The sequence below is a fragment of the Eurosta solidaginis genome, chromosome 1, assembly GCF_040869045.1.
Source record: "Eurosta solidaginis isolate ZX-2024a chromosome 1, ASM4086904v1, whole genome shotgun sequence".
Lineage (NCBI taxonomy): Eukaryota > Metazoa > Arthropoda > Insecta > Diptera > Tephritidae > Eurosta > Eurosta solidaginis.
In genome coordinates, this window is record NC_090319.1 from 86,092,134 (window position 1) to 86,119,073 (window position 26,940).

General features: G+C 38.2%; 1 protein-coding gene across 2 annotated transcripts in view; it reads right to left on the bottom strand.

The window, feature by feature from the left end:
* Nucleotides 1–26,604, bottom strand: part of Spec2 (CDC42 small effector protein Spec2) — a 68,638-nt gene extending 42,034 nt beyond the window's left edge. The window contains exons 1-2 of one of the 2 annotated variants that reach the window (XM_067758983.1): nucleotides 26,336–26,604; nucleotides 12,373–13,891 (exon numbers count right to left, since the gene is read on the bottom strand). In XM_067758983.1, the coding sequence (XP_067615084.1) occupies nucleotides 12,844–13,752 (909 nt within the window). In that variant the 5' untranslated portion in view covers nucleotides 13,753–13,891; nucleotides 26,336–26,604 and the 3' untranslated portion in view covers nucleotides 12,373–12,843. Of the gene's footprint in view, nucleotides 1–12,372; nucleotides 13,892–26,335 lie in introns of those variants that run through there. The other variant, XM_067758984.1, reaches the window with a different exon arrangement.
* Nucleotides 26,605–26,940: the final 336 nt, after the last annotated feature.

Sequence of the window (26,940 nt, forward strand, 5' to 3'; positions counted from 1 at the left end):
AATATTCAGAACACCAATCCATTTCGATTCCGAATAAATTGGTCGGAATCGAAATCCAGAACAGGCCCGATTATTAATCATAAATCAAAAATCGTTAAACCTATCGTAACAAAATTCGGCATAGATGTCGCCTTTACTATAAGGAATGCTTTGAAGAAAAATTAACGAAATCGGTTAAGGACCACGCCCACTTTTATATAAAAGATTTTTAAAAGGGTCGTGGACGAATACAATAAGCTATATCTTTGCAAAAAAGAGCTTTATAACAATGGTGTTTCATTTCCCAAGTGGATTTATAACAATAAATAGGAAAAGCTTCAAATTTAAAAAACGGGCGTGGCACCGCCCCTTTTATGACTAAGCATTTTTCTATGTTTCGGGAGCCATAACTCGAAGAAAAATTAACGGATCTTAATAAAATTGGGTACAAAAATTTTCCCTATAGCAAGAAATATTTCTAGAAAAAATGGACGAGATCGGTGAAACACCGCGCCCACTTTTATATAAACTATTTTTAAAAGGGTCGTAGACGAAAATAATAAGCTATATCTTGTATTGTATCAATAGAATTTTACTTTCTAAATTGAATTATAACATTAAATTGGAAAACACTTAAATTTGAAAAAATGGGTGTGGCACCGCCCCTTTTTTGTCTAAGCAATTTTCAATGTTTCGGGAGTCATAAATCGTCAGGAAGGGTCGTAGACTAGAATAATAACCTATAACTTAGCAAAAAATAGTTTTGAATCAATGATATTTCACTTATCAAATTTTATTGTAAGAGGAAATGAGGAGACATTTTTTTTTAAACGGGCGGTGCCACGCGTTATGTAGAAAAGTAATTTATCTGAAATGAAATGTGCAATTGAAGCTCACACTGAGCATATAATGTTCGTTTACACACGAACTTAGACACCTTTACTTGTTTATAAATAATTTCAATTATTTGACAAAATGTTCACCGCTTTGACAATAGCGGTGAAAATAAACGCTGATGAACGAGTTTCTACCGTCATGACGGCCGTAATATTTTATGCCCTGCCGCTATATTACGTTACGGTGAACTTCATCATGGCGGAACGAGACAAGGTGGCAGCATGGGACAGCTGATTATAACCTTTTTTTATTTGATTTGATACACCAACTTCCGGCACAGTACGATTTTGACATTTACCCATCGAATTTATAAAAACAAAGTACATGGAATTTTTATTTATGTTTGTAGTTACGTCACCATGCCGCCACCTTGTATCGTTCCGTCATGAACTTCACCGTCTTCTTAGTTTCCACATAATTACTTTTACACTGCAACATTTTTGACAACTTACTCTACTTCGGCCGCTATATAGCGGCACCGCTTTCGAGGATACCAAGCCTTTATAGCCCAAATATCGAACAAATCAATTCGTAAAGCACTTTCAACCTTTATCTTATTTTAATAAGATAAGCAAATATTTAGAAGAACTGCAACCAATTTTTCGCGGTCAAAAACTTAGTAGTTACACTACTATTTTAAGTACAATTTTTTATATAATGGTGGTTTTATTTTTTTTTTTTACATTCGGTGTTGGCTAATATTTAAATTAGTATCCATTTGCACGACCCTTATTCTTAAGAATTGCCGAATTTGTACAGCTTCCCATAGTTGCGTATTCGTTGTTGGCTTACGTTACTTCGCCACTGCCTCCTTGACATCAAAACAAAAGTTTTCAATAGGGTCTGGTGACTGTGGTGACCATTCCATGACGTTGATCTGGCATTCCTCAAACCAAACATTTGTTGTTTTGCCCGTATTTCGGGTCGATGTCTTGCTGGATCGTCCACAAGTAGCATGTCGTCTCTGGCGTATGGCAGCATGATGCCTGTGAATATATCAAAATATGAAGCTCCAGTCATAATTTTCCTAACCCAATGAATGGGTCCAAAGCGTAGCCAAGAAAATCATGCCTAGACAATAATACTGGAACCTCGTTGTTGTTGTTGTAGCGATAAGGTTGCTCCCCGAAGGCTTTGGGGAGTGTTATCGATGTGATGGTCCTTTGCCGGATACAGATCCGGCACGCTCCGGTACCATAGCACCATTAAGGTGCTAGCCCGACCATCTCGGGAACGATTTATGTGGCCACATTAAACCTTCAGGCCATCGCCTCCCCCCCACCACCAAGTTCCATGAGGAGGTTGGAGTCGCCAGAGCCTCGTCTGTTAGTGAAACAGGATTCGCCGTGAATAGGTGAGGTTGACAATTGGGTTTGGAGAAGCTGTATATTGCGCTGAAAACCTGAAGGGTGCGCTACACAGCCCCTTGAATCTGGTATTTTAGTCGCCCCTTACGACAGGCATAGGTACTGCGGGTATATTCTGACCCTCTCACCCGTGCTTTACGGTTGTTGTTGTATACTTGGGATGGTATTCGGTATTAGTTGAATGCTTTATATATTGGCGTGATGCCTTACCACAATATATGGCAATCTGCGATTCTTCTTCTGCTTTGGGAAATCAAAGTATCTTTTGTACATGACTTTTAGTCAAGAGAGGTACTTTACTTGCACTGTGGGCACCCAGGTCGTGCCGACGAACAGTGTCAGCGCTTGAAGAAACTTTTAAGGCAGCTTTGATCTCAGTAGCAGCCGCAAATGAAAACGGATTTGAGTATCTGACGACTGACTTAACCTTTTTTTACCAGAATTTCTGACTTTATTCCACGCTTTTTACAACTTGGTTGGTACTTGATGGCGTACCATTGTTGGTGAGCTCCCAATGATATTTTGCACTTCCACATACGTTTTGCCATCAGCAATCAATTTTTTATGAGGGCGCGCTGCTCAGGTGTGCAATTCTTCCTTCTCGACGTTACTGAATAAGGAAAAATTAAAATTAATTAAATAAACTAACCCAACGTTCCTTTTTAATTTTTCACAAAGATTGTCACGATAATATAAATTTTGTATACACTTTTTCACGCACTACTAAAATTTGACTGACTAAGAAGCCGTTGCAACTCAAAGTTCATGCAAATTTAACAAAACCAACTGGCTAATCCTAACAAGTGATTGCATGTTTTGAAGTCGACCTTAATCTAATGGAATGAACAGTGCATATATGAAAGGACGGCGATAAAAAGTGTTTTTATTTTAAGAGTGTATAAAAGCGAGACTTATAAAAGTATTCGTAAAAATGCGGTAAAAAAATAAAACGGCTGTATAAGTTGAACTTATAATTTTTTCCCTTAAAATAAGAACATCGATTTATACAATAAAATATGAACTTATCGTTCTTTTTTCATAAGAAGCAGACATACCAGATCATTCAATTCGGAATAATTTTAGGATCTCTTCGGGATTATTTTAGGTATCACTTCGGGAGAACTTCAAAACTTTTTCGGGACTGTTTCGGGACAATTTTAAGACTAGACTTGGGTCGTTTCGTTCTGAACTTGTTCAATTGACCGGGTCTCTCAACTGAACAAGTGAACTAGATCTTCGATTTCGGTTCTATTTGTTCTTTTAGTTCGTTTTATCTAATTTTATTCTTTCTCTCTTCTCGTTCGCGAACATTGTAAATTCATACATACATACGCAGAAATTCACAGTGAGCACGAATGTCGATGATGCCACTTACACATAAGAGCCTTCAGAACGCATACTTTCGATGTTTTCTCAAGGTAGTCGATGGTTTTTTTTTGTCAGATGTATTTATAAAAACGCCTTCTATACATTTTCGTGCGGTATTTGTGTTTATTTTATTGATTGTATTAAATTAATTAATTAATTCTCTTTCCAAAAATCGTAATTATGGAAAGTCACTTCACCGCATAAATATATAGGATGCAGTTAAAGAAAACTAAACAAAACTTCCTTGAGAATCACATTCGACATGACAGGGTTGCTTTGGCAACAACAAAAGTATCGAGTGACGCCTCTTAACAAAAATATACTCTTTGCTTTTGTAAGAAACTAATTATTACATTTATTAAACTTGAAAAGTTCATATTTACAATTTGTGTCTGTGCTCTTTCAATTTCCTGGATCTTTCGAAATTTGTAACTTTTTTTGAAGTTAATTATACATATATATATTAACTTATTTATTCATAACACATTTAAATATACCTACACAAAGCATTGCTGCATACACACCCCCATCTATACTTGTTGGCTTTTTTCGCGGGTGCGAGCAGCACTGAACAAATTTGCTTGAAAACAAAAAAGGAACAGATGAACAAAAAGAACAACTTGTTCGTTCATCAGAAAAAGAACGAAAGAACCGAATCTCTGAAATGAACGGAAAAGCACAACTCTATTTAAGACAGAGGAAGCATTCTTTCGAGTACACTTCGTGATTTTTTCACGTATCATTTCAGAACAACTTCAGGATAATTTTAAAACTATTTCGAAACTATTATTGGACAGTTACGATATCACTTCAGAATGTCATTTTATTTTTTTTATCGTACGTACACGGATATGTGTATAAGTTTCGATTTTATTCACTCTTAAAATAAATACACCTTTTATGACCGGCAGTAAAATTTGCTTAAAAGATTTTACAAGTTCGAAATTATTTACAAAATGCATAAAATGTCTCCTTACTCGATCAATATGTAATTGAAGAAGAACCAAGATTTTATGCAACTACTGTATTGCTTCGCATTAACTTATCTGTAGGTATTTATAAGCAAGTATTCTACATAGATTGAACTCTGTTTCATTGGAAAAAATTTATCGTGAATTGCGGGCCTACCACTATGCTACTACTATATTTTGTATGATGCTTTATTCAGTTTTTCCCGTTATTGTTAATATTTTTATTTTATTTTATTTGTTCGATGCAGTAGAACTGAACCAATCCAAGAGCATAACTTTTTTTTAACATCAAAAGGCTTTGGAAATTTTTTTCTAAAACAAAGACGCTAATATTGTGACGATTATGAGCATCACTGATTGATACTCGCATCCCTAAGGTTATTAAATAAAGGTACAACAACATTAAAGCAAGCTACATAAACACATTAATCATCATTTACACAAGTACATACAAGGCAACAGAGAGTTACTCACCATCAGCCGAAGTAGTACTCACATATACACACGCATATGGCTATGCGAGAGACTATAAACTACAAATATACATGTACATATATGGCTGGTATACAAGAATGTAGTTCGCGAAGTTACTAGACCTTAGGAAAAATGGGTGGACGAGACCACAGAGAGTATAAAAGCAGCGAAAGCTGAGTAGTCAGTAATCAGATTCATTTAAACACGCTATCAGTTGCTAAGTGAAGTTTAATTGTGAAGTATAATTGTACTACTTCCAACGTAGTTTAATAAAGACAATGTTGCATTACAGAATATTGGAGTGAATTATTCAACAGTTTAGCGATTCCAACGTTAGCAGAAGGTTGCAGCTAAGCGGAGTTTCCATAAATTCGGTACTATATTAATTCTGAAATTGATATTATTGTTAGATTGTTATCAAAAAATTAAAATATTTCAATTTAACAAAAACACCCAGTTGTGAATGAATGCATGAAACATCGATATTTGAGGCATGAATTGGAGCTATGTATGCATGCCAGTATAAATGCACGCTAATTTCTTTTTAACACACATATTTTCTCAGGGAGTATGCATATTCTATTAATCCCTTTGTACTACTTCTGTATGCATATGGTTGTATTAATGCCGAATGCAAACAAAAGCACTAGAAAACCATTCATACATCCATACGTACGAAAGCACTATCCCTGCATTGATAAATAGGAATTTATTCTATATATGTAATTACAATAACAATAACATTGATATGATCAGAGAGAGCGCAACCTGAAGCCATCAACTTGGATTATATGGATCATTAGTACACGCACAATTCTCACCGGTTTGCTCAAACCCCACCATCCTGAAAATTGCCTTCGCAACAGTTCACCGAGTTTATTGCACCAAGTTGGCCAATCTTCTATTAGTAATTCATATCCTGGAGTTCTTTTCGAAAAAAGAATTCTTTTATGTACATATACAAGACAATAAAGAACAATCATTGAGTATTTTTAAAAAAATACGATCATTGATTCTTCCACTCGACTACCAATGAATTGGTCAGCCTTTTCACTAATACAGCACGTATACTTTTTGTATGAAGAAATATATTTTCAATTTATAAAATATGAATGTTATATACTTTTTCATGCATTGAGCATACATACAATTTATTTAAGCTGTGTATCTACAAAATAAATCGATTAAATTCAGTAAGGAAGAATAGAAGTAGCGATTTATCAGTCAAACAAACCAACGCTGTGTAGCTAAGCAAATGGTTAGCGCAGTGTGCCTTAAGCGTACTGATGATGAAGGCTTAGCGAATGGATCTATATGCGTAGCTATGGCAGGTGTTTGAAACAATTTCGTCACGGGTAGTACGATGTTTCATCTTTCTTGAACCACCTTGAGATTTCAGGTTCAGTCGTGTTATGTAAAAAACACACAGTATCTAAGTATATATGCAAATTATAACAAGTTTTATAATTGTCACAGGTGGGACAAAAAAAGACACTATCCATTAATGATGTTATATATTACAAAACTTCTGCGAATATATGGAAACAGCTTGTTTTGCTCGAATATCTTTAATTAAACGAACATTTGGGGAATCCAATAACGCACAAGTAAGTAATTTTTCTTGGATGGTTTTATTGTTATAGTGCCACGGGTAGGACAACATTTCTCGCGGGTGGGCCTTTGATGAACCTGATGGTAATAAATAGTAAATAAAGTATTCCAAAGGTACAAAATGTGGTTAATGTCATGGAATCAGTTCATGAACTAAATAAGTTACGGAAAATTTTAAGAATTCTCACTAGTCAAAGCATTAACTCAGATTCAAGGGCCATGAAAACACCTCCCGTAGATGTCATATTTTGATTAAAATTTCAACTGGATGTAATTAGTTATTATCTCTTTTAGGATTATAAGGCGTATTAGCAATGCGCACTCATTTCTAACAAGTGTTTGTGCGTACCTGTCACGAGGGGACATACTTCACTGTTGAATGGAGATCTGCTTTATTAAGTTATAAAAATATTAAATCAATAACAATAAAAATTTGCACATAATCCCTACTTTGACTTACATTCAATGCGACAACTGAAATAATTTAATATAAATCATAATATATCACATATTTCATTGTGCAAATGTTTATTGTATTAACTTAATAAAACAGATCTCCCTGAAGAAAGCTCGCAAAATATTTTTGTTTTTATTTTAACGAAATAACTCATGCAGTTTAGCCATGTCTTAGATTATAATAAAATTAATTTAAAGGTGGCGGCCGCCGTGGTTTTGTGGTAGCGTGCACCGCCCACCATACTGAAGATTCTGTGTTCACGCCCTTGGCAAAGCAACCTCAAAATTTTTGAAACAAGTTGTTTCAATTAGAAGAAAGTTTTTCTAAGCGGGGGTCGCCTCTCGGCAGTGATTTGGCAAGCACTCCGAGTGTGTTGCTGCCATTAAAAGCTTCTCAGTGAAAACTCATCTGCCTTGCAGGTGCCGTTCGGAGTGGGCATAAAACATGTAAATCCCGTCCCACCTGCTTGTAGGGAAAATTAAAAGGAGCACGACGCAAGTCAGAAGAGAACCTCGGCCTAAAATCTCTTCTGAGGCTATCGCGTCTTACATTTATTTATTAAATTTTAAGTTTTATGAAATCTTGCCGTTTTAAATTATAAAGATTTTAAAATGTGATACCCATCATTCATAAGTACTTTTCAAGCGCTGTACATATTTGAATTATACTATATCTTATACTTGGTAAAGCGATCGCACCAAGCGATCCTACCAAGTATAAGATTATACTTGATAAAGTGACCGGATCTCCTAGAGCAAAATAAATGCCAAAATTTTGAAACTTTATTTTTAAATCAGTACATATATAAGTCAGTCATCTCATATGCCTCGGTCCAGTTTGTTCAAAAACACGCTAGGCATCATCTGGTCGCAAAGATTCTAAGCCAGAGATAGAATTTTGCATGTAAATGCAACAACAACGATCTGAGCCAGATAAATCCACATAGTAGTCTGGTTCAATTTGTGAGCCAATTTTATGTTAATTTCTTGTCTTTTAGTTTGGCCGTTAATAGACCCACTTTTTCAGAAATATGTGTCGCTTGTCTTTTAGCCGTATGTGTTAAGTGAAAAACGCCGACATCTGCCTATCCAAACTCATTAGTACAAAAATATCACCATTTCTGTTTCTCAAGTCTCCCAATGATCAAGAACATCCTTGTGAGAATTGAGCATGATACGGAGCTAGAAAATTCACTGGATGATGGCTACTATTAAATATACTTCACATGATAAAAAAAAGTTTAAAAAAATATTGTATAGCAACTGTGTGAACTGTCTGCGCGTGACGCATTTTTCCCCATCATAATACAAAATCATTTCCGATGACCAAACAGCGGTGCCATGCATATTAATGAATCTTGTAGAGTTCACCATTAGCGCAATCGGTGAAGTTGTCAACTTTTTTTTATATATGTATTTCTTTCAAAACTTATATACATATATACACATTAGGGCGGGTCAAATTGTATGGGAAAAAACTTCAGCTGCACATCCAGTTTCTGAATCTATGGGTCATACTGAGTAATATTGTCCATGGGACCATAGGTCTGAAATGAATTTCGAGCCTCCCTAATTTTGTTAGAAAATATTTTGGGCTATTTAAAAATTGAATTTGCAATATGGAAAAGTAAAATATTCGTCGATTTTTGCAACAAATTCGTCGATTTTCCCCAAAAAAGAAGCGATAAAATGCGAAAAATAGTAGGAAAGCGCCCTATAGTGACGAATATTTTACTTTTCCATATTGCAAATTCAATTTTTAAATAGCCCAAAATATTTTCTAACAAAAATAATAATAAAAATGTTTAAAAAAAAATATTTTCTAGCAAAATTAGGGAGGCTCGAAATTCATTTCAGACCTATGGTCCCATGGACAATATTAATCAGTATGGCCCATAGATTCAGAAACTGGATGTGCCTTTTCAACAATAAATTTTACCCACCCTAATACACATACAGTACCTACAGTAATTTTTTTTTGTTTAAGGAAAACAAAAGTTATGCAAATTCCTATTCAGAACTTCAATTGGTTAATAGTTATCAAATGGCTTTATGTGATCAAGAATGTATTTCTATTACAAAAGTCATCTAACGGCAAAGTTTATTGTAAAGCAAAAGAGCAATGGAATGAATTGGATGATTTAACCATATTAAAAGAAATTCATATAATAAATTGCAGCAGAAACGAGAATTATATTTGACAAAGAAAAAAAAACATACAAATCGGTTTATTATGAACTATTCAGATTGAGATTGATTTTAGGGTGGTCTTGCATGATATTCACCTTGAATTTTTTGTTGTGGTTGTTACAATATTGTAACGAATTTAGGGAAATTCCGCTTATTTGCAACCTTCTGTTAACGTTCGAATCGCTAAATTGTTGAATAAAAAACTCCAATATTCAATAATGCAATATGGTGTTTATTAGACTACTTTGAGAGTACTTCACAATTACACTTATACCTCACAACCAATTGCGGGTTTAAATCAAACTGCTTGCGCTGCTTTTATACTCTCAGTTTTCTCGTTCATCCATTTCTCCCAAGGTCTAGTCATTTCGCGAAACTGTATCCCTTGCTTGGTTATTAGCTATATATATGTATACTAGACTGGGTTGGTCCCCATATAAAAAAAAAAGTTGCCAATGTCCGCCCCTAAATTTGAAGATTATGTTGAGAGGGTTTCGGAAAAATTTTTTTTAATTCTTTTTTATCCTTCGAAATACAGCCAAAAAGGGTTTTTCGTTGTAACTTGGTTATTTGACGTTGATTTTTAAAATTGATATATCATTATTTTGGCCTTGAGAAACTTCACATTTCCGTTTAATGTCCTTTTAAGCTATGAAGTCGTTATCACATGATTAGGTCAGCTAACAAAATTTTACTCCCCCTAATGTATGTTTTTTCTTGCCAAACGAAAGTACTTAAGAATTCAAGAAAATGTTGCTTTGAAACCATATTACTAAAATAATAAACAAAGAAGTTATAGCACTTTCAATATTTATTGCAACTGTTATTTTACCTGATTCTTATTATACTTAGACCTGAAACTCATGATATTTTTGGAGTAAAAATTGCAGGGTTTGCATTGAAAAATTAATAAAGATATGCCAAATATCATGAATAGGGGAAGTCAATGTAAATAAGTGAGTCAAACCTGTTGTTTCGTATTTATAATAATAACACTATGCGACAAAATCAACTTTTTTTCTGGGTATTGGACAAACCCACTTAATTTTCAAAAATTGGTGTTTAAAAACGTGTTTGAAAGCGTAATTCTGCCGTTTCTAATTTAATAATAAAAGCCGAGGATGCTGAGCTGCAATGTGTAAAAAAAATCTGTTAAAACAATAGTTTTCACGAAAACTACCAACAAAGTGTATGCCATCGTTTAAGGTTCAATTTATATAACCGATAATTCCTTGGAATTTTGGATGATTGATTTTTTTTTTTAACATTTTTCAATGTTTAGTTTTGAAATTCTGATAGGCATTTCAAATGTTTTTTGTTCAATAACTCTAACCTTTACCGTTGCTGAGAAATCTGATTTTGAGCCAAGTTTTTACAATTTACCTCAAAGTGCGGCATTTGCAAAATTTATTATGAGAAATTATTTCTTTTGATATCAAAGCAAAATAAGTAGCCCAAACTAATTTCATGGTACATCGCAAAGGGTTTGATAAAAAAATTGTGTTTCTCAGAAAATAAGTTCTTTTATTTCTTGTCTGGGAAAAAATTCAAACAACTCAACATCAGGACGGAGAAGGCGACAGCTGTTTCGATTATACCTTGTAAATCTCTTCGAAGCTTTTTCTCCCGGGAGTGGAATTTGAACCCGCACTCCTGCGATGATCGGGGTGTTTACAAACGCATAGATTCAAGTGGTTGTGTAACGCATCCCTTTCAGGTTGCCAGCGCAATATATAGCTTCTCCAAACCCAATTGTCAACCTCACCTATGCGTGGCGAATCCTGTTACATTAACAACCGAGGCTCTGGCGACCCCGAACTCATGATCTAGGGGGTGGGAGGGCGGTATGGCCTAGAAGGTCGCATGTGTTCATAACAAATCGTTCCCGAGATGGTCGGGCTTGGTACCGGAACTGCATCCGGCGAAGGACCATCAACATCGATAACACTCCCCAAGGCCTTCGGGGAGTGTTCTTATCGCTACAACAACAACAAAAACCATCAACAAGTTATGTTTGACGGCTCTGGGATCTTGGACAAACCCATTCCGATAAGAAATCGAAAGCTACCAACAATCTTAAGCAAACAAAAATTGATTTTAATATTGATATAAAAATAAATGAATTGTTTTTTGCAAAATTTTCACAAAAATTCAACATCTGTGAACTTTAAAATTTATCTGCCCTATAAATGAAAATTTTGTATACAAAAATTTTTTTAATCGAATGGATAAACCTTATGGCTTACATGAGAAAACAAAAAATAACCTTAATTTAAAAAAAAAATCAAATATTCATAAAAAAATGCAGAGGAAATTGTATCGTATTCTTTATAGAAAGTAATAAATAACCGCGAATAGAGAAATAAAGCGAAAAAAGAAATCGTGAGATTACAGAAATTTCCTGATGAATGGGCCAGTAAAAAGGAAATAAGATTTGTAGCACCTTTTCAAAAAACTGCATGCTTAACACATAAATTACAACTTATTTTCGACTTATGAGGCCCGGTTTTTCAGTGCAAATCTAAACCATTTTCAGCGTTTGGCCAACATTTTACTGTTCATTGCAATTAAAGCGGCCAAAGTAGCAGGAATAAACTTAAGTCACCTTTAACTAAGTATGGATAGAAAAACTCAGCGCCTTTGGAACATGTTGTTGCTGCTGTTTTTCTGATATACACTCCCTGAAGTTTTTGCAGAGTGTTAACGGTATGACCGTGTTGAACCTTCTAGGGCACCAAAAATGATTATAATGATTATTAAGGTTTAATTATCATGTCTCAAGATTAATTTTGTATTACAAATTGCAAAGTTGCTCCGATATTTCATGTTTTGGAGTCAAGCTTTAAATCTGACAATTTACCACCAAGGGCTCTTCTTAAAAATGTTAAATGAAAATACGTCAAGACCACTGCTCGGAATAGTTGTCCTTTTTATATAAACAAATGTAGGCAGTTTTGTAAAAAATTTGTATCTACTTGATTTTTGTTTGCTTATTCATTCAATTTACATACTTGTTGATATAAAATGAAAAGCACTACATTGAAAGGCCTTTCACATAAAGGACTATAAAAATTATTTTATTTTTATAAGTGTTATAAAAATATGAAACGATAAACAAAAATATTCTTTTCTGTTTGGAACAAAAGTATCTTTGAACATGGAATTACAGCACGTCTCCGAAAGCTATTAATTCACAAATAAATATAAATGCCTGTTTGTATTTGAACAGATCGTGCATGGTTGTGTGTTCCTCGTTGCTGATCATGCAATTTTCTGTTCTGTTTCTTCTGCTGACTTTTGCATCTTTTTTCGTTTGTCTGGTATATTTTGATCGGTGCGCGTACACCAATCGCACGCAAAATAATCATCACATTGTTATTTATAATTTTATTTATTTTCTTTTAGTATATATGTGCATATACAAGTGTTTGTGTGTTTTTATTTACTTAGTTTTATACTTATATTTAGTTATTTGTGTCATCATTCGTTTTGCACAGTCAATCCATGGCAAGTGCACTGTTTTGTGCGCTTCAAGTCAATACGATCACCAAAGAACATTCACTACATTCGACAAGCACTTCCCCCTCTTCCTCGCCGTCGTCATTGTCAACGCAACTAGCAGGAATAGCAGACTTCACAATGTTTTCATCAATATTCGCTGTTTCACTGTTACTGTTGTTGCCACCACAATTTGTTGTAGTCATATTCGCTTTGCTACTGCCAACAGCTGCTTGGCCATTCTTATCATCATCGTCGTTGTCATTATCGTTTATTTGTTTTTGTTGCGTATTTTGCTCTTGTGCGACGGTTGTATCTTTTCCATTGCCTATACTATATGGAGGAGCAGTGGCTTGTGTATGCTTGCCGTTGCGGTTAAGTATTTCACTGTCCGCTGACTCATCAACAATATACTGACCGCCACATCGGCAATCATATGTATAGTACCAATATGTGTTACCCTCGCCTTCGCCATCGACATCACTGTCACTGCCATTGCCATTGTTCGATGTTGTTGTTGTGGCGGCACAACGTTTCATGTCAGCAAGCTTTAACCGCGCAAAAATATTACTATGCGCTTGAAACTTTGTCAGTAGCAATTCGGCATCGTATAGGCGTCGTTTTTTGGGATCTTTAAGCGTATTCCAAGCTTTATTTATAGCAACAAATTCTGCACTGAGTTGATCTGTAGATGATGTTACTATTGAGATTTCATCATATGGGTCAACAGTAGCAGTTGGAGTTAATGTTGGATCATTAGTTATATTTGTGACATCATTATTAATGTTAGGACTTGTTGTTGTTGTTATGGAATCAGCGTTATCATGTTGTAATTTATCCGGATGAGATTGTAAAATTAATTGCCTGTAATTGCAGCGCAACTCTTCAAAACTTGCTGTTGGCGCAGAATTTAAGATCTCATAGAAATTGCGCTTTGACATTATTTATCACGTTTGAAGAAGACAGTGGCAAATAACCATAAAAACGTCTCACAATAAAAAATGACCGATAACAGTTAACAGCTTAGTCTTTGCGCACCATCATTTCCAAGTCTCAAGCAATGAAATTCTTATGACAGATCTGCAAGCAAACAAAAATTAGACATATTTGCTTTTAGTACATTTGCTGAATACTTACATACTTACTTGATAAATGTGGTATGAGAAAAACGGGCAGATACATACGGAATAATGACGAAATCAGCTTGCGTGACCGCATTTATGCACGTAAACACAAAATATCGAAATTCACAATTAAATATATATAATATTTAGCTATTAGGCTATTTCATTGATTGATTCACTTTAAAACGAGGACACACCTTTTGGAAAGGGAAAATAATTCCAATGGTTGGTGTCAAATGTTTGTATGAAATATGAATTGGTCTTTCTGTAATGCCGGGCCCATCACAGCAATGCTTTAAATTATGGGCACTCCCTTCTTTTCTCCGTAACGCTTTCAGATAGCGAGTTACAATTCTTAAAAAAATGAAGCCATAAGCAAGTTTTATTGATTTGCAAATGGTATCAGGTTAATGCAAGAATATACATAAGCATCAAATGGATGGTGACAGGTGTGTTCTTAAGTGTGCAAACCTCGTCAGGATATCGGTTCGATATATGTGACTGCATACGATCTTTGCTATTCAAGCTGGCCGAGTGATCGTAGGGTTCATAGGGTGACTGGGGTGAATATCGAAGTCGGTGAATTAGTTGCACCTCGCCAGATATTTCCAAAGCACTGCTACAACAACAACAACACCGTTGCCCTATTAAATTGTAAATTTGTTATAGCGGCACGGATGGGACTGGAACACAATACCTAGTGTCGCAGCTGCAACCGTCCGAAGGCGGAGGAAACGGTGGAGCATCGACTGTGCGAATGCTCAGCACACTGTCGAAGCAGAATAAAGTTTCTTGGAAAGCCTTTTTTCGAAAGCCTCCCAGAACTCAAGGATGTTAGGCCGGGAGAGCTTCTCAAATTTATAAACTCCACGGGATGGATATAGGGGGATCGGTTTCTCCGAGGCGCTTGAAAATTCTTATCAGTCTTCTTACAACACCCCTTCATTGGTTAACTCACGAGTTGTGGTGGCGCATGAGCGCTAATTGGAGTAAATTGGGACTCGCCACTCCAACCAACGAAACAATTGAAGACCGTATTATGTGTGTCATATTAAGAGGCTCGAGAGCTTGCGAAAGTAATTTTTTTTACAGCAGAACGACATCCTAGGAGCAGGGTTGGGTTCAATACCTTCCCGGAGCAGGAGAGTACGGAGCAGCCCAGCTGTAAGGTGCTGCTGTGAGGTTGGCATTTTGTGGGAGGGACGCAATAAATTATATGGGGTTACACTGAAATGACAGCCCTCGGTCGGGGAAAGAATCCCGAGTCGCTTCGGTCCATAGAGCCGACTACCGTGGGAGGCGAGGCTTCGCAGTTGCTGTTGTTGTTGTAGCGATAAGGACACTCCCCGAAGGCCTCGGGGAGTGTTATCGAGTTGTTGTTGTAGCAGTGCTTCGCCCCACCTAATAGTTGCGACCGATCACAAATTGTCATCAATATCCTCTAACGGGAGTCCAAGGAAACTTGCTGTTTCAACGGGGGTGGACCATAAGGAAAGGGGTGTTAGAAGCGTTGGTCCACATTAAAATTAAAGAGATAGTTGGTGTCATGTGGGGACACATTGCAAGCGGGGCAACATTTTGTATGTCGGGGTTGATTCTGGATAGGTAAGGGTTTAACCTGTTACAGTATCCAGAACGAAGTTGAGCTAGAGTGACTCGCGTTTCCCTGGGGAGTATGCGTTCCTCTTCCGCAAGTTTTGGGTACTGTTCTTTAAGTACTGGATTCACCGGGAAATTCCTGGCATAAAGGACCGACGCCTGTTTGTGGAGTTCACCAAGGACCTGCTTATGTTTTTTTGCTTCATACGGCTGAGTTCTAAGGTGCCGTATTTCCTCAAAATGCTAACGGATATGAGTCTTTAAGCCACCCCAGCGGGTAAGGGGGTAAAAATATATCCGCGGTAGGTATGCCTGTCGTAAGAGGCGACTAAAATACCAGATTCAAGGGGTGTGTAGCGCAACCCCTCAGGTTGCCAGCGCAATATATAGCTTCTCCAAACCCAATTGTCAACCTCACCTATCCGTGGCGAATCCTGTTTCACTAACAGACGAGGCTCTGGCGACCCCAAGCTCCTCATGGAACTTGGTGGTGGGAAGGGAGGGGATGGCCTGAAGGTTTAATGTGGCCACATAAATCGTTCCCGAGATGGTCGGTCTAGCAGCTTAATGGTGCTGTGGTACCGGAGCGTACCGGATCTGTGTCCGGCAAAGGACCATCACATCGATAACACTCCCCAAAGCCTTCGGGGAGCAACCGTATCGCTACAACAACAACAACAACTACAACAACAGTCCTTAAGCCCCTAGGCGGTGTTGGCTTATCAATCAGATGTCTGTTGGGATGCCCAGGTTTCTGGGTATTCAACAGGAACTGTTTGGTTGACATTTCATTTCTCTCCCTGATGGGGAGTATTCTCGCCTCATTATGTAGATTGTGTTCTGGGGACATAAGAAGACAGCCCGTGGCGGTTCTGAGAGCAGTATTTTGGCAGGCCTGAAGCTTCTTCCAGTGGGTAGATTTTAGGCTTGGCGACCATATAGGGGACGCGTAGCATGCAATCGGCTGGCCAATTGCTTTGTATGTGGTAATGAGCGTTTCTTTGTCTTTTCCCTAAGTACTGCCAGCAAGGGATTTGAGGATTTTATTACGGCTCTGGATTTTCGGTACAATTGCGGCTGCATGCTCACAAAAATGTAGATCCTGATCAAACGTCACACCCAAGATTTTGGGGTGTAGGACAGACGGTAGCGTAGTGCCATCGACGTGGATGTTCAAAATGGTCGACATTTGGGACGTCCATGTTGTAAATAAGGTCGCGGAGGATTTAGCCGGTGATAATGCCAGGTTTCGCGTGGCGAAAAAACTGGAGCGATCAGGGAGGTAGCCGTTTATTCTGTTGCAAAGCTCATCGATCTGTGGGACTGGGCCTGTGACCATTATTGTGCAGTCATCGGCGTAGGAAATGATAGTGACTCCTTCTGGTGGCGAAGGTAGCTTAGATATGTAGAAATTAAACACAAGTGGGGATAGAACGCTACAACATTGCTACAACAACAACATAGGACGCCACCCTGTGGCACCCCTTGTTTAATTCTTCTTGGTTTTGATGTTTCATTTCTAAATTGGACCGATGCCTGCCGACCACCCAGATAATTTGCGGTCCACCTTTTATGACATGGGGGAAGGGTAGACCCTTCCAGGTCTTGCAGTAACGTGCCATGGTTGATTGTATCAAAAGCTTTTGATAAGTCTAGCGCAACGATTACTGTTCTATGGTGGGGTTTTTTTTTTTAATTTATCTGGGTGCTGATGGCATTTAGCGCGGTGGTGGTGCTATGAGTTTTCTAAGGCCATGCTGATGACAGGCTAGCTGCAAATTTGCTTTGAAGTAGGGGAGCAAAATGGCTTCAATCGCCTTGGCTACTGGCGATAGGAGAAATATCGGGCGATATGACTCTCCTATGCTAGCTGGTTTCCCAGGCTTTAGGAGCTGGACCACCTTGGCCATTTTCCATTTTTCGGGTATGACAAAGGTGGAAAAAGACAGGTTGAAGACATGTGCTAAATATTTGAAACCCTCTTTCCGTAGGCTTTTAAGCATTGGCATGGCTATGCCGTCTGGGCCCACTGCTTTGGATGGTTTAGCATGACCGATGGCATCTTCAACCTCTTTGGCGGTGATGGTAATTGGTGACGCGCTGAATTTATGTTTGTGCGTGTCGGTTGGCCCTCCGTCTATCTTTGTCAACCGTAGAATGCATTATATATTGTCGGCAGAAAGCGCTCGCGCATTTTTTCGCATCCGACAGCACTTTATCGCCAAAGGCGATGGAAACTTTGTCATTGTGCCTAGACGGATTCGATAGGGACTCTACGGTAGACCAAAGTTTACCTACACCGGCAGAGCGGTTACAACCGCTTACGTGTTCCTCCCATTTCATCCGCTTGTGTTCATCCACAAGCAATCTGATGCGTTGGTTTATATCCCTTATTTGGGGGTCGCCGGGATCGAGCTGTCTTATAAGGTCACGTTCTCTCGTTAAATTTGCAGCCTCCGCCGAGAAGTGGGGCCGAATTTCGAGAATTCTACCGGGGGGAATGAAACGAGCCGAGGCGGATTCAATGACATTGCGGAGAGCACGCACCCCTTGGCGGGCATCAGTCGGGATAGGGAGGGCAGCAAAGCGGTTGTCTGTAAAGGATTTGTATTCGTCCCACTTTCCTTTTTTAAAGTTTATGAAAGTGCGTTTTTCTCTGACGATGACGTCGGTGGTACGCTCGAGGGAAATAAGTATAGGCAGGTTGCCGGATGCCAATGTTACCATCGGCTGCCAGTTGACGCAGTTTACGAGTTCTGCGATCACGATTGAAATATCCAGGCGAACTGTGACAGCTTCCTACCATACGTGTGGGGCGTCTATGTTTATTGTGCAGAACGTCGTTTCTTCTCTTTGATCTTCAAACATCTCACCCCTACTGTCCGGCCAAAAGTTTATGCCATAGATCGTGATGGGCATTGAAATCGCCTAAGATAATGCGACTGTTGTAAGGCACTGATATTAGGGCGGTATCCACTGGGGCAACAGGAGGGATGTAGATGTTGATGATTTATAGGTTTGCATCGCCTGACCGGACAGATAAGCCTTGACGTTCTAAAACACTGCGGCCGATGTCGGGATCAAATATATGATATTGCACAGAGTGGTGTATGATAAACGCGAGGCCGCCTCCATGTCCGCTCTCGCGATCTTTTCTGTGGACATTATACCCAGAACAGGTCTGCAGAGCAGATCTTGCTGTGAGTTTAGTCTCTTGAATCGCAGCAATGGGGATGTTGTGCCGCTTCATGCAGTCGACTATCTCCGTGATCTTCCCAGTTAATCCATTACAGTTTAACTGCAGAATTCTGAAGTGCATAGGGGGAGACGTCGTCACTCTGGGAGTAAGTGACGGGTGACTACGCCTGGGTTGTGGAAGGCTAGGACGCAACTGCTGTTGTGGCCCTGGGACTGGACGTTCTTGAGTAAGCATTGGGGTAGCCGGTGTATTTGGGAATGCGGCCTGGCAACATGGCGCAATGAAACCCGTCGGGGGGTTGCCGTCGCGGAGACCAGAACATCTAGGAAAGTGGCACCGTCCATGGCAGGAGCTGCATTGGGCGGATGTTGCAAACATATATATTCTGTGCTGGAAAAAGGTGCAAAGGGAGGTAGGGACTAAGAGTCCTTTTCCCTGACATACACAATTTCTGCCGGAAAAGAGGGGGGAGAAGACGGGGCAGGGGTTAATGTTCGGCATTGCTCCCGAATCTACTACGGAGATTGTAGGTATGAGTGGGAGCAGCCGTATGAGTTGGTGGCGCATGGCGCGAGCAGCAGCGGGTACTTGTTGTGACTTGCTGAGCAGCGGGGCTGCTGGAAGTTAGTGGGGGGAGGGCGGGAGGGGGGGGGGAGGCTAAGGCGCAGACAACGGGACGTCCTAGGGCGTGAACAGCAATTAGCGACAAACGATTTAAAGAAGTTAAGTGGACGTCTGGTTTTGGGATCTAGCCCAGAACAACCTGCCCGATGCAACCATCTCTTACACGAGACACACTGACAAGAGTATGATCGTCCTAAAGATTCTTGTCCGGCAGATGGAGCAAAACCTTTTCTCAGGGCCGAGATCAGGAGACGGACCCGGATTGGGTTCGATACCTTCCCGGAGCAAGAGAATATGGAGCAGTCCCGCTGCAAGGAGCTACTGGGAGCATGACAATTTGTGGGAGAGACGCAACAAATTAAATGACAGTCCTTGGTCGGGAAAAATCCCGAGTCGCTCCGGTACATAGAACCGACTGCCTTGGGAAGCATTATCGAGTTGATGGCCCTTTGCAGGATGCAGATCAGGTACGTTCCGGTACCAAGCCCGACCATCTCGGGAACGATTTTTTATTACCACATGCGACCTTCTAGGCCAACCTGAAAAGGCTGCGCTACACAAACCCCTTGAATCCGGTATATTACTCGCCTCTTATGACAGGCATACCTACCGCGTGTATATTTTAACCCCCTAACCCGCAGTCCTGCTGTTATGTGTTGATACAAGTTTTCGATGCAATATATCTAAATAATAAAGGAAAACTAAACAAATAAAAACAGTATATCTTATTTCATCCCCATAAACTTAAGGTACTTACGGGCAGATATCTGTGTTGCTTCGAAAACCTGTACATCGACAAAGGAAGTGATGAACAGTCTGCTCTTTCCCCCAGCGGGTTAGGGGGCTTAGAATATACCCGCGGTAGGTATGCCTGTCGTAAGAGACGAATTGAATACCAAATTGATTCAAGCGGTTGTATAGCGCAAACCTCTCAAGGGGTTGCCAGCGCAATATATAGCTTCTTCAACCCAATTATCAACCTCACCTACTCGTTGCGAATACTGATTCTTTATTCCCATACTGACAATTTTGGCAGGCATTAGTGCAGTTTAGCTAAGCTCTGTGAAGTTGGCACCAACTTGGGCGAATAATTAAAAAAACCATATCTCATTCGTTTGTCCACCATTTGTTAAAAAGTTATTTAAAAAAAAAAAAAAAAAAAATCCTGTGTGAAGTTGGCACCTCCATTTGCGCGTATTCAAAAAAACCAAATGCCATTCGTTTGTCCATCGTTTGTACACGATTGTCCAGGAAAAATATTCGTTTGTCCACCTTTTGTTAAAAAGTTGTTTCAAAAAAACAAAAATCGTGTGTAAAGTTGGCACCTCCATTTACGAGTAATTAAAAAAAGCAAATGCCATTCGTTTGTCCACGTTTGTCCAGGAAAAGTTTTCGTTTGTACACCTTTTGTTAAAAAGTTATAACAAAAATATTTTTTGTTTTCGAAAAACCCAAAAAATTTTTTGTTTCGCTTTATTGTGCTATATCGTATGTCCGTCGTTTGCCCTTCGTTTGTCCATGTTTGCCCAGGAGAAATTTTCGTTTGTCCACATTTTGTTAAAAAGTTATTTCAAAAAAACAAAAATCGTGTGTGAAGTTGGCACCTCCATTTACGAGTAATTAAAAAAACCAAATGCTATTCGTTTGTCCACGATTGTCCAGGAAAAATTTTCGCTTGTCCACCTTTTGTTAAAAAGTTATTTCAAAAAAACAAAAATCGTGTGAAGATGGCACCTCCATTTACGAGTATTTAAAAGAACCAAATGTCATTCGTTTGTCCATCGTTTGTCCACGATTGTCCAGGAAAAATATTCGTTTGTCCACCTTTTGTTAAAAAGTTATTTCAAAAAAACAAAAATCGTGTGTGAAGTTGGCACCTCCATTTACGAGTAATTAAAAAAAGCAAATGCCATTCGTTTGTCCACGTTTGTCCAGGAAAAATTTTCGTTTGTCCACCTTCTGTTAAAAAGTTATAACAAATATAATTTTTTTTCGAAAAAACCCAAAAAATTTTTTGTTTCGCTTTATATTGCCAAATCGTATGTCCGTCGTTTGCCCATCGCTTGTCCATGTTTGTCCAGGAAAAATTTTCGTTTGTCACCCTTTTTTTAAAAAGTTATTTCAAAAAAAAAAAAACAAAAATTGTGTGTGAAGTTGGCACCTCCATTTACGAGTATTTAAAAAAAACCAAATGCCATTCGTTTGTCCACGTTTGTCCAGGAAAATTTATCGTTTGTCCACCTTTTGTTAAAAAGTTATAACAAAAATATTTTTTTTTTCGAAAAAACCCAAACAATTTTTTGTTTCGCTTTATTGTGCTAAATCGTATGTCCGTCGTTTGCCCATCGTTTGTCTAAGAAAAATTTTCGTTTGTCCACCTTTTGTTAAAAAGTTATAACAAAAATATTTTTTTTTTTTTTCGAAAAAAACCCAAACAATTTTTTGTTTCACTTTATTGTGCTAAATCGTATGTCCGTCGTTTGCCCATCGTTTGTCCACGTTTGTCCAGGAAAATTTTTCGTTTGTACACCTTTTGTTAAAAAGTTATAACAAAAATATTTTTTTTTTTCGAAAAACCAAAAAAATTTTTTGTTTCGCTTTATTGTGCTATATCGTATGTCCGTCGTTTCCCCATCGTTTGTCCATGTTTATCCAGGAGAAATTTTCGTTTGTCCACATTTTGTTAAAAAGTTATTTCAAAAAAAAAAATCGTGTGTGAAGTTGGCACCTCCATTTACGAGTCATAAAAAAAAGCAAATGCTGGCATTTGTTTTTTTTAATTACTCATAAATGGAGGTGCCAACTTCACACACGATTTTTGTTTTTTGAAATAACTTTTTAACAAAAGGTGGACAAACGAAAATTTTTCCTGGACAATCGTGGACAAACGAATGGCATTTGGTTTTTTTAATTACTCGTAAATGGAGGTGCCAACTTCACACACAATTTTTGTTTTTTTGAAATAACTTTTCAACAAAAGGTGGACAAACGAAAATTTTTCCTGGACAAACATAGACAAACGACGGACATACGATTTAGCACAATAAAGCGAAACAAAAAATTTTTTTGGGTTTTTTCGAAAAAAAATTATTTTTGTTATAACTTTTTAACAGAAGGTGGACAAACGAAAATTTTTCCTGGACAAACGTGGACAAACGATGGACAAACGAATGGCATTTGGTTTTTTTAATTACTGTTGTTGTTGTTGTTGTAGCAATGCTCGCCCCACCTAATAGCCGCGACCGATCACAAATTGTCATCAATATCCTCTAACGGGAGTTCAAGGAAACTTGCCGTTTCAACAGGGGTGGACCATAAGGAAAGGGGCGTTAGAGGCGTTGGTTCCACATTACAATTAAAGAGATGGTTGGTGTCATGTGGGGACACATTGCAAGCGGGGCATACATTTTGTATGTCGGGGTTGATTCTGGATAGGTAAGAGTTTAACCTGTTACAGTATCCAGAACGAAGTTGAGCTAGAGTGACTCGCGTTTCCCTGGGGAGTATGCGTTCCTCTTTTGCGAGTTCTGGATATTTTTCTTCAAGTACTGGATTCACCGGGCAATTCCCGACATAAAGGTCCGACGCCTGTCTATGGAGTTCACCAAGGACCTGCTTGTGTTTTTTCGCTTCATACGGCTGGGTTCTCAGGTGCCGTATTTCCTCAAAATTCTTACGGAGATGACTCCTTAGGCCCCTGGGCGGTGCTGGTTCGTCAATCAGATGTCTGTTGGGATGCCCAGGTTTCTGGGTATTCAACAGAAACTGTTTGGTCAGCATCTCATTTAATTACTCGTAAATGGAGGTGCCAACTTCGCACACGATTTTTGTTTTTTTGAAATAACTTTTCAACAAAAGGTAGACAAACGAAAATTTTTCCTGGACAAACATGGACAAACGGTGGGCAAACGACGGACATAAGATTTAGCACAATAAAGCGAAACAAAAAATTTTTTGGGTTTTTTCGAAAAAAAAAAAATATATTTGTTATAACTTTTTAACAAAAGGTGGTCAAATGAAAATTGTTCTTGGACAAACGGTGGGCAAACGACGGACATACGATTTAGCACAATAAAGCGAAACACAAATTTTTTTGGGTTTTTTCGAAAAAAAAAAATTTTTGTTATAACTTTTTAACAAAAGGTGGTCAAATGAAAATTTTTTCTGGAAAAACATGGACAAACGACGGACATACGATTTAGCACAATAAAGCGAAACAAAAAATTTTTTGGGTTTTTTCGAAAAAAAAAAAAATATTTTTGTTATAACTGTTTAACAAAAGGTGTTCAAATGAAAATTTTCCCTGGACAAACATGGACAAACGGTGGGCAAACGACGGACATACCATTTAGCACAATAAAGCGAAACAAAAAATTGTTTGGGTTTTTTCGAAAAAAAAATGTTTTAGTTATAACTTTTTAACAAAAGGTGGACAAACGAAAATTTTTCCTGGACAAACGATGGACAAACGAATGGCATTTGGTTTTTTTAAATACTCGCAAATGGAGGTGCCAACTTCACACAGGAATTTTTTTTTTTGAAATAACTTTTTAACAAAAGGTGGACAAACAAAGATTTTTCCTGGACAAACGTGGACAAACGATGGACAAACGAATGGCATTTGGTTTTTTTTAAATACTCGCAAATGGAGGTGCCAACTTCACACACGTTTTTTTTTTTGAAATAACTTTTTAACAAAAGGTGGACAAACGAAAATTTTTCCTGGACAACGATGGGCAAACGACGGACATACGATTTAGCACAATAAAGCGAAACAAAAATTTTTTTGGGTTTTTTCGAAAAAAAAAATGTTTTTGTTATAACTTTATAACAAAAGGTGGACAAACGAAAATTTTTCCTGGAGAAACATGGACAAACGGTGGACAAACGAATGAGATATGGTTTTTTTAATTATTCGCCCAAGTAGGTGCCAACTTCACAAAGCTGTTCAGGTACCTAACATCAAAACCAAGAAGAGTTAAACGAAGAGTTCCTCATGGTGGCTCAGTGCATTGTCCTATAGCCTCATTGTTTAACTTTTATATATCGAAGCTCCCTCCCCAACCAGAAGCAGTTACCATTGTGTACAGCGGACGACGATAATGGTTACAGGTCCCGGATCATCCATCGATGAGCTATGCTATGAAATAAACAGCTATCTCCCTAGTTTTTTCAGCTCACGAAATCTGACACTTCCACCGACCAAATCCTTGGTCTTTTTTTACAACGTACACAGAGCAAATGCCGACAAATTGGACATAATTAACAATTAGACCTTTCGATTCATTTTGTTTATCCGTCTTTTTGGGGAAATATTATTTCCCTCTCTATAAGACAACTTTATTATTTGAGCCACACTTTAGAATTCATTAAAAGCAATTTAGACCCCTCAGCGGATCGGGAGGCTTAGAATATACCCGCGGCAGGGATAGCTGTCGTAAGAGGGGACGAAATTGACTCAAGGGGTTGTATAGCGCAACCCTTTCAAGGGTTTGCCAGTGCAATTTAAAGCTTCTCTCAATCTCACCTAGGCGTGGCGAATCCTGTTTCTTTAGCAGCCGAGGATCTGGCGACGCTAAGTTCCTCATGGATTTAGGGATGGAAGGTCTTAGGTCTTAGAAGGTTTCATGTGGTCATACAAAATCGTTCCCAAGAGGGTCGGGCTAGTACCTTAATGGTGCTTGTTACCGGAACGTACCTTATCTGCATTCAAAGGACCATCAACGGCGATAACATTCCCAAAACCTTCGGGAAATTTCATTATCGCTACAACAACAACAATTGGGCATCCACGTCAATGACTTAAGGCAACCGACCGTCTTACATCCAAAAATACTGTGTGTGACGTTCGATCAAGATCTACATTTTCTACAATAGTACCTAAAGTACAAAACCCTCAACTCTCTTGCAGCATAAATAAAGAAATGCTCATAACTACTTTTAAAGCTTGTATGCTACATTTCCCCAATATGGTCGCCGAGCCTGAAAAAACACTGGAGGAAGCTGCAGGCTTGTCAAAACGCCGCGGTCAGAACTGCCACGAGGTGTCTTCTTCTGTCCCCAGAACATCACGAGTTTCTCTGATATGTATGTTAAGTATGTTTTGTATTGACCTTTAGCTGTCGTTATGGGATGCCTTTATGATTTATGCGAGAATGACGGAACACAAATTTTAGCAGATTTTTTTTGGAAATTCGACCAGCAGTGTTATTATTATCTACCCTCCAATAAAATTGTTGTTGTATATCTCTTATATTCAATATTAAATGCTTACATTACCTATCATCTAAAGTAGATAAATTCAAAGCAATTCAATAACAAGGCCAAAAAACTTGCACTGAATAGGAAACCAGTTTATTACAGGAATTACAATATTAGACACAACAAAATAAAACAATAAGAACAAATACCATACGTACAAAGGTAACATCAATAAATTGCGTTGACCTAATTCAACTGCCTTGTTGGCTGTATGAAGTAGTTGGGGACACGTCTGGCTTACAAACACAACACAATACCAATCAAGCTATGTCGACGTACGGGAGACAGACACATCTGTGTACATTTGTATGAGCATAAACAGGGGAATCAGGAATCAATGAAGGAAATAAAGGAAAGTACAGCAAAGCTTATATTGTTGTCTTTTATAAACCGGCTCATTTGGGGATAGAAAACGAAGATAAAGTTGGGCCGCCAAAAAGGGCCGTTTATTTAACTCTACTTATGTTAAGTGATGATTACAAAACGATTTGCTTATTTTGTTTTTATCTATGTATTTCATTATTGCAACTCAAACTTGCGAAGATTTTCGGCATGACTAATTAGCATGCTTTGGCCAACAAAAGGCCAACAACACATTTGCCGACTTGTTACTTGTAATACTTGCTATGGCTCCATTTGTAATTCCGTAATACGCACGCACAGATGATAAATATATACTATAGTAATAACCATTAGTATTTTCTCGTTCATACTTACTTTGCCTTTTTTGGGGTTAGCGCTCCCACTGTGATACAATCGAAAGCACAACTGTGGATACAAAAGTTCCACGCAATGCACGCACGTCCTTGAATACGTTTAATCTTGCACGTTTTCAACACATTTTTTGTTATTCAATAATTAATTTTGATGAATTGATATAATTATTTTATTAATTATATATAAATGCACTTCTTTAATTGTATTCACTGAAAATATAAAAATTTTGTTAGGAAAACACGCACATAGTGTACCTATACCAAGTGTGTTCACTAAGCGATAAACGTCAAAACTACAAACAGCCTCGCTCACCTGATGGAAATCTCAGATCTAGAGTCGCATTTTTAGTCTCAACGACAACATTTTTGACTACCAATCGTATGGACTTTTTCAATTTTTCAATCATTCGGAGCATTCGGTAATGGTATCCATTTTGAATTCGCTGTCATTCCGAATCCAGCGAGTGCCTGTCAGAATGCTTGACAGATAAGTCAACACACTTGTACTTGTACACTATGAACACGCACACCGAACGCAAATTTATAACGAGAGATTTCCAAAAAAACTGACGGCGTTGCCAACACTGCAATTGGTCAGCTGAAATT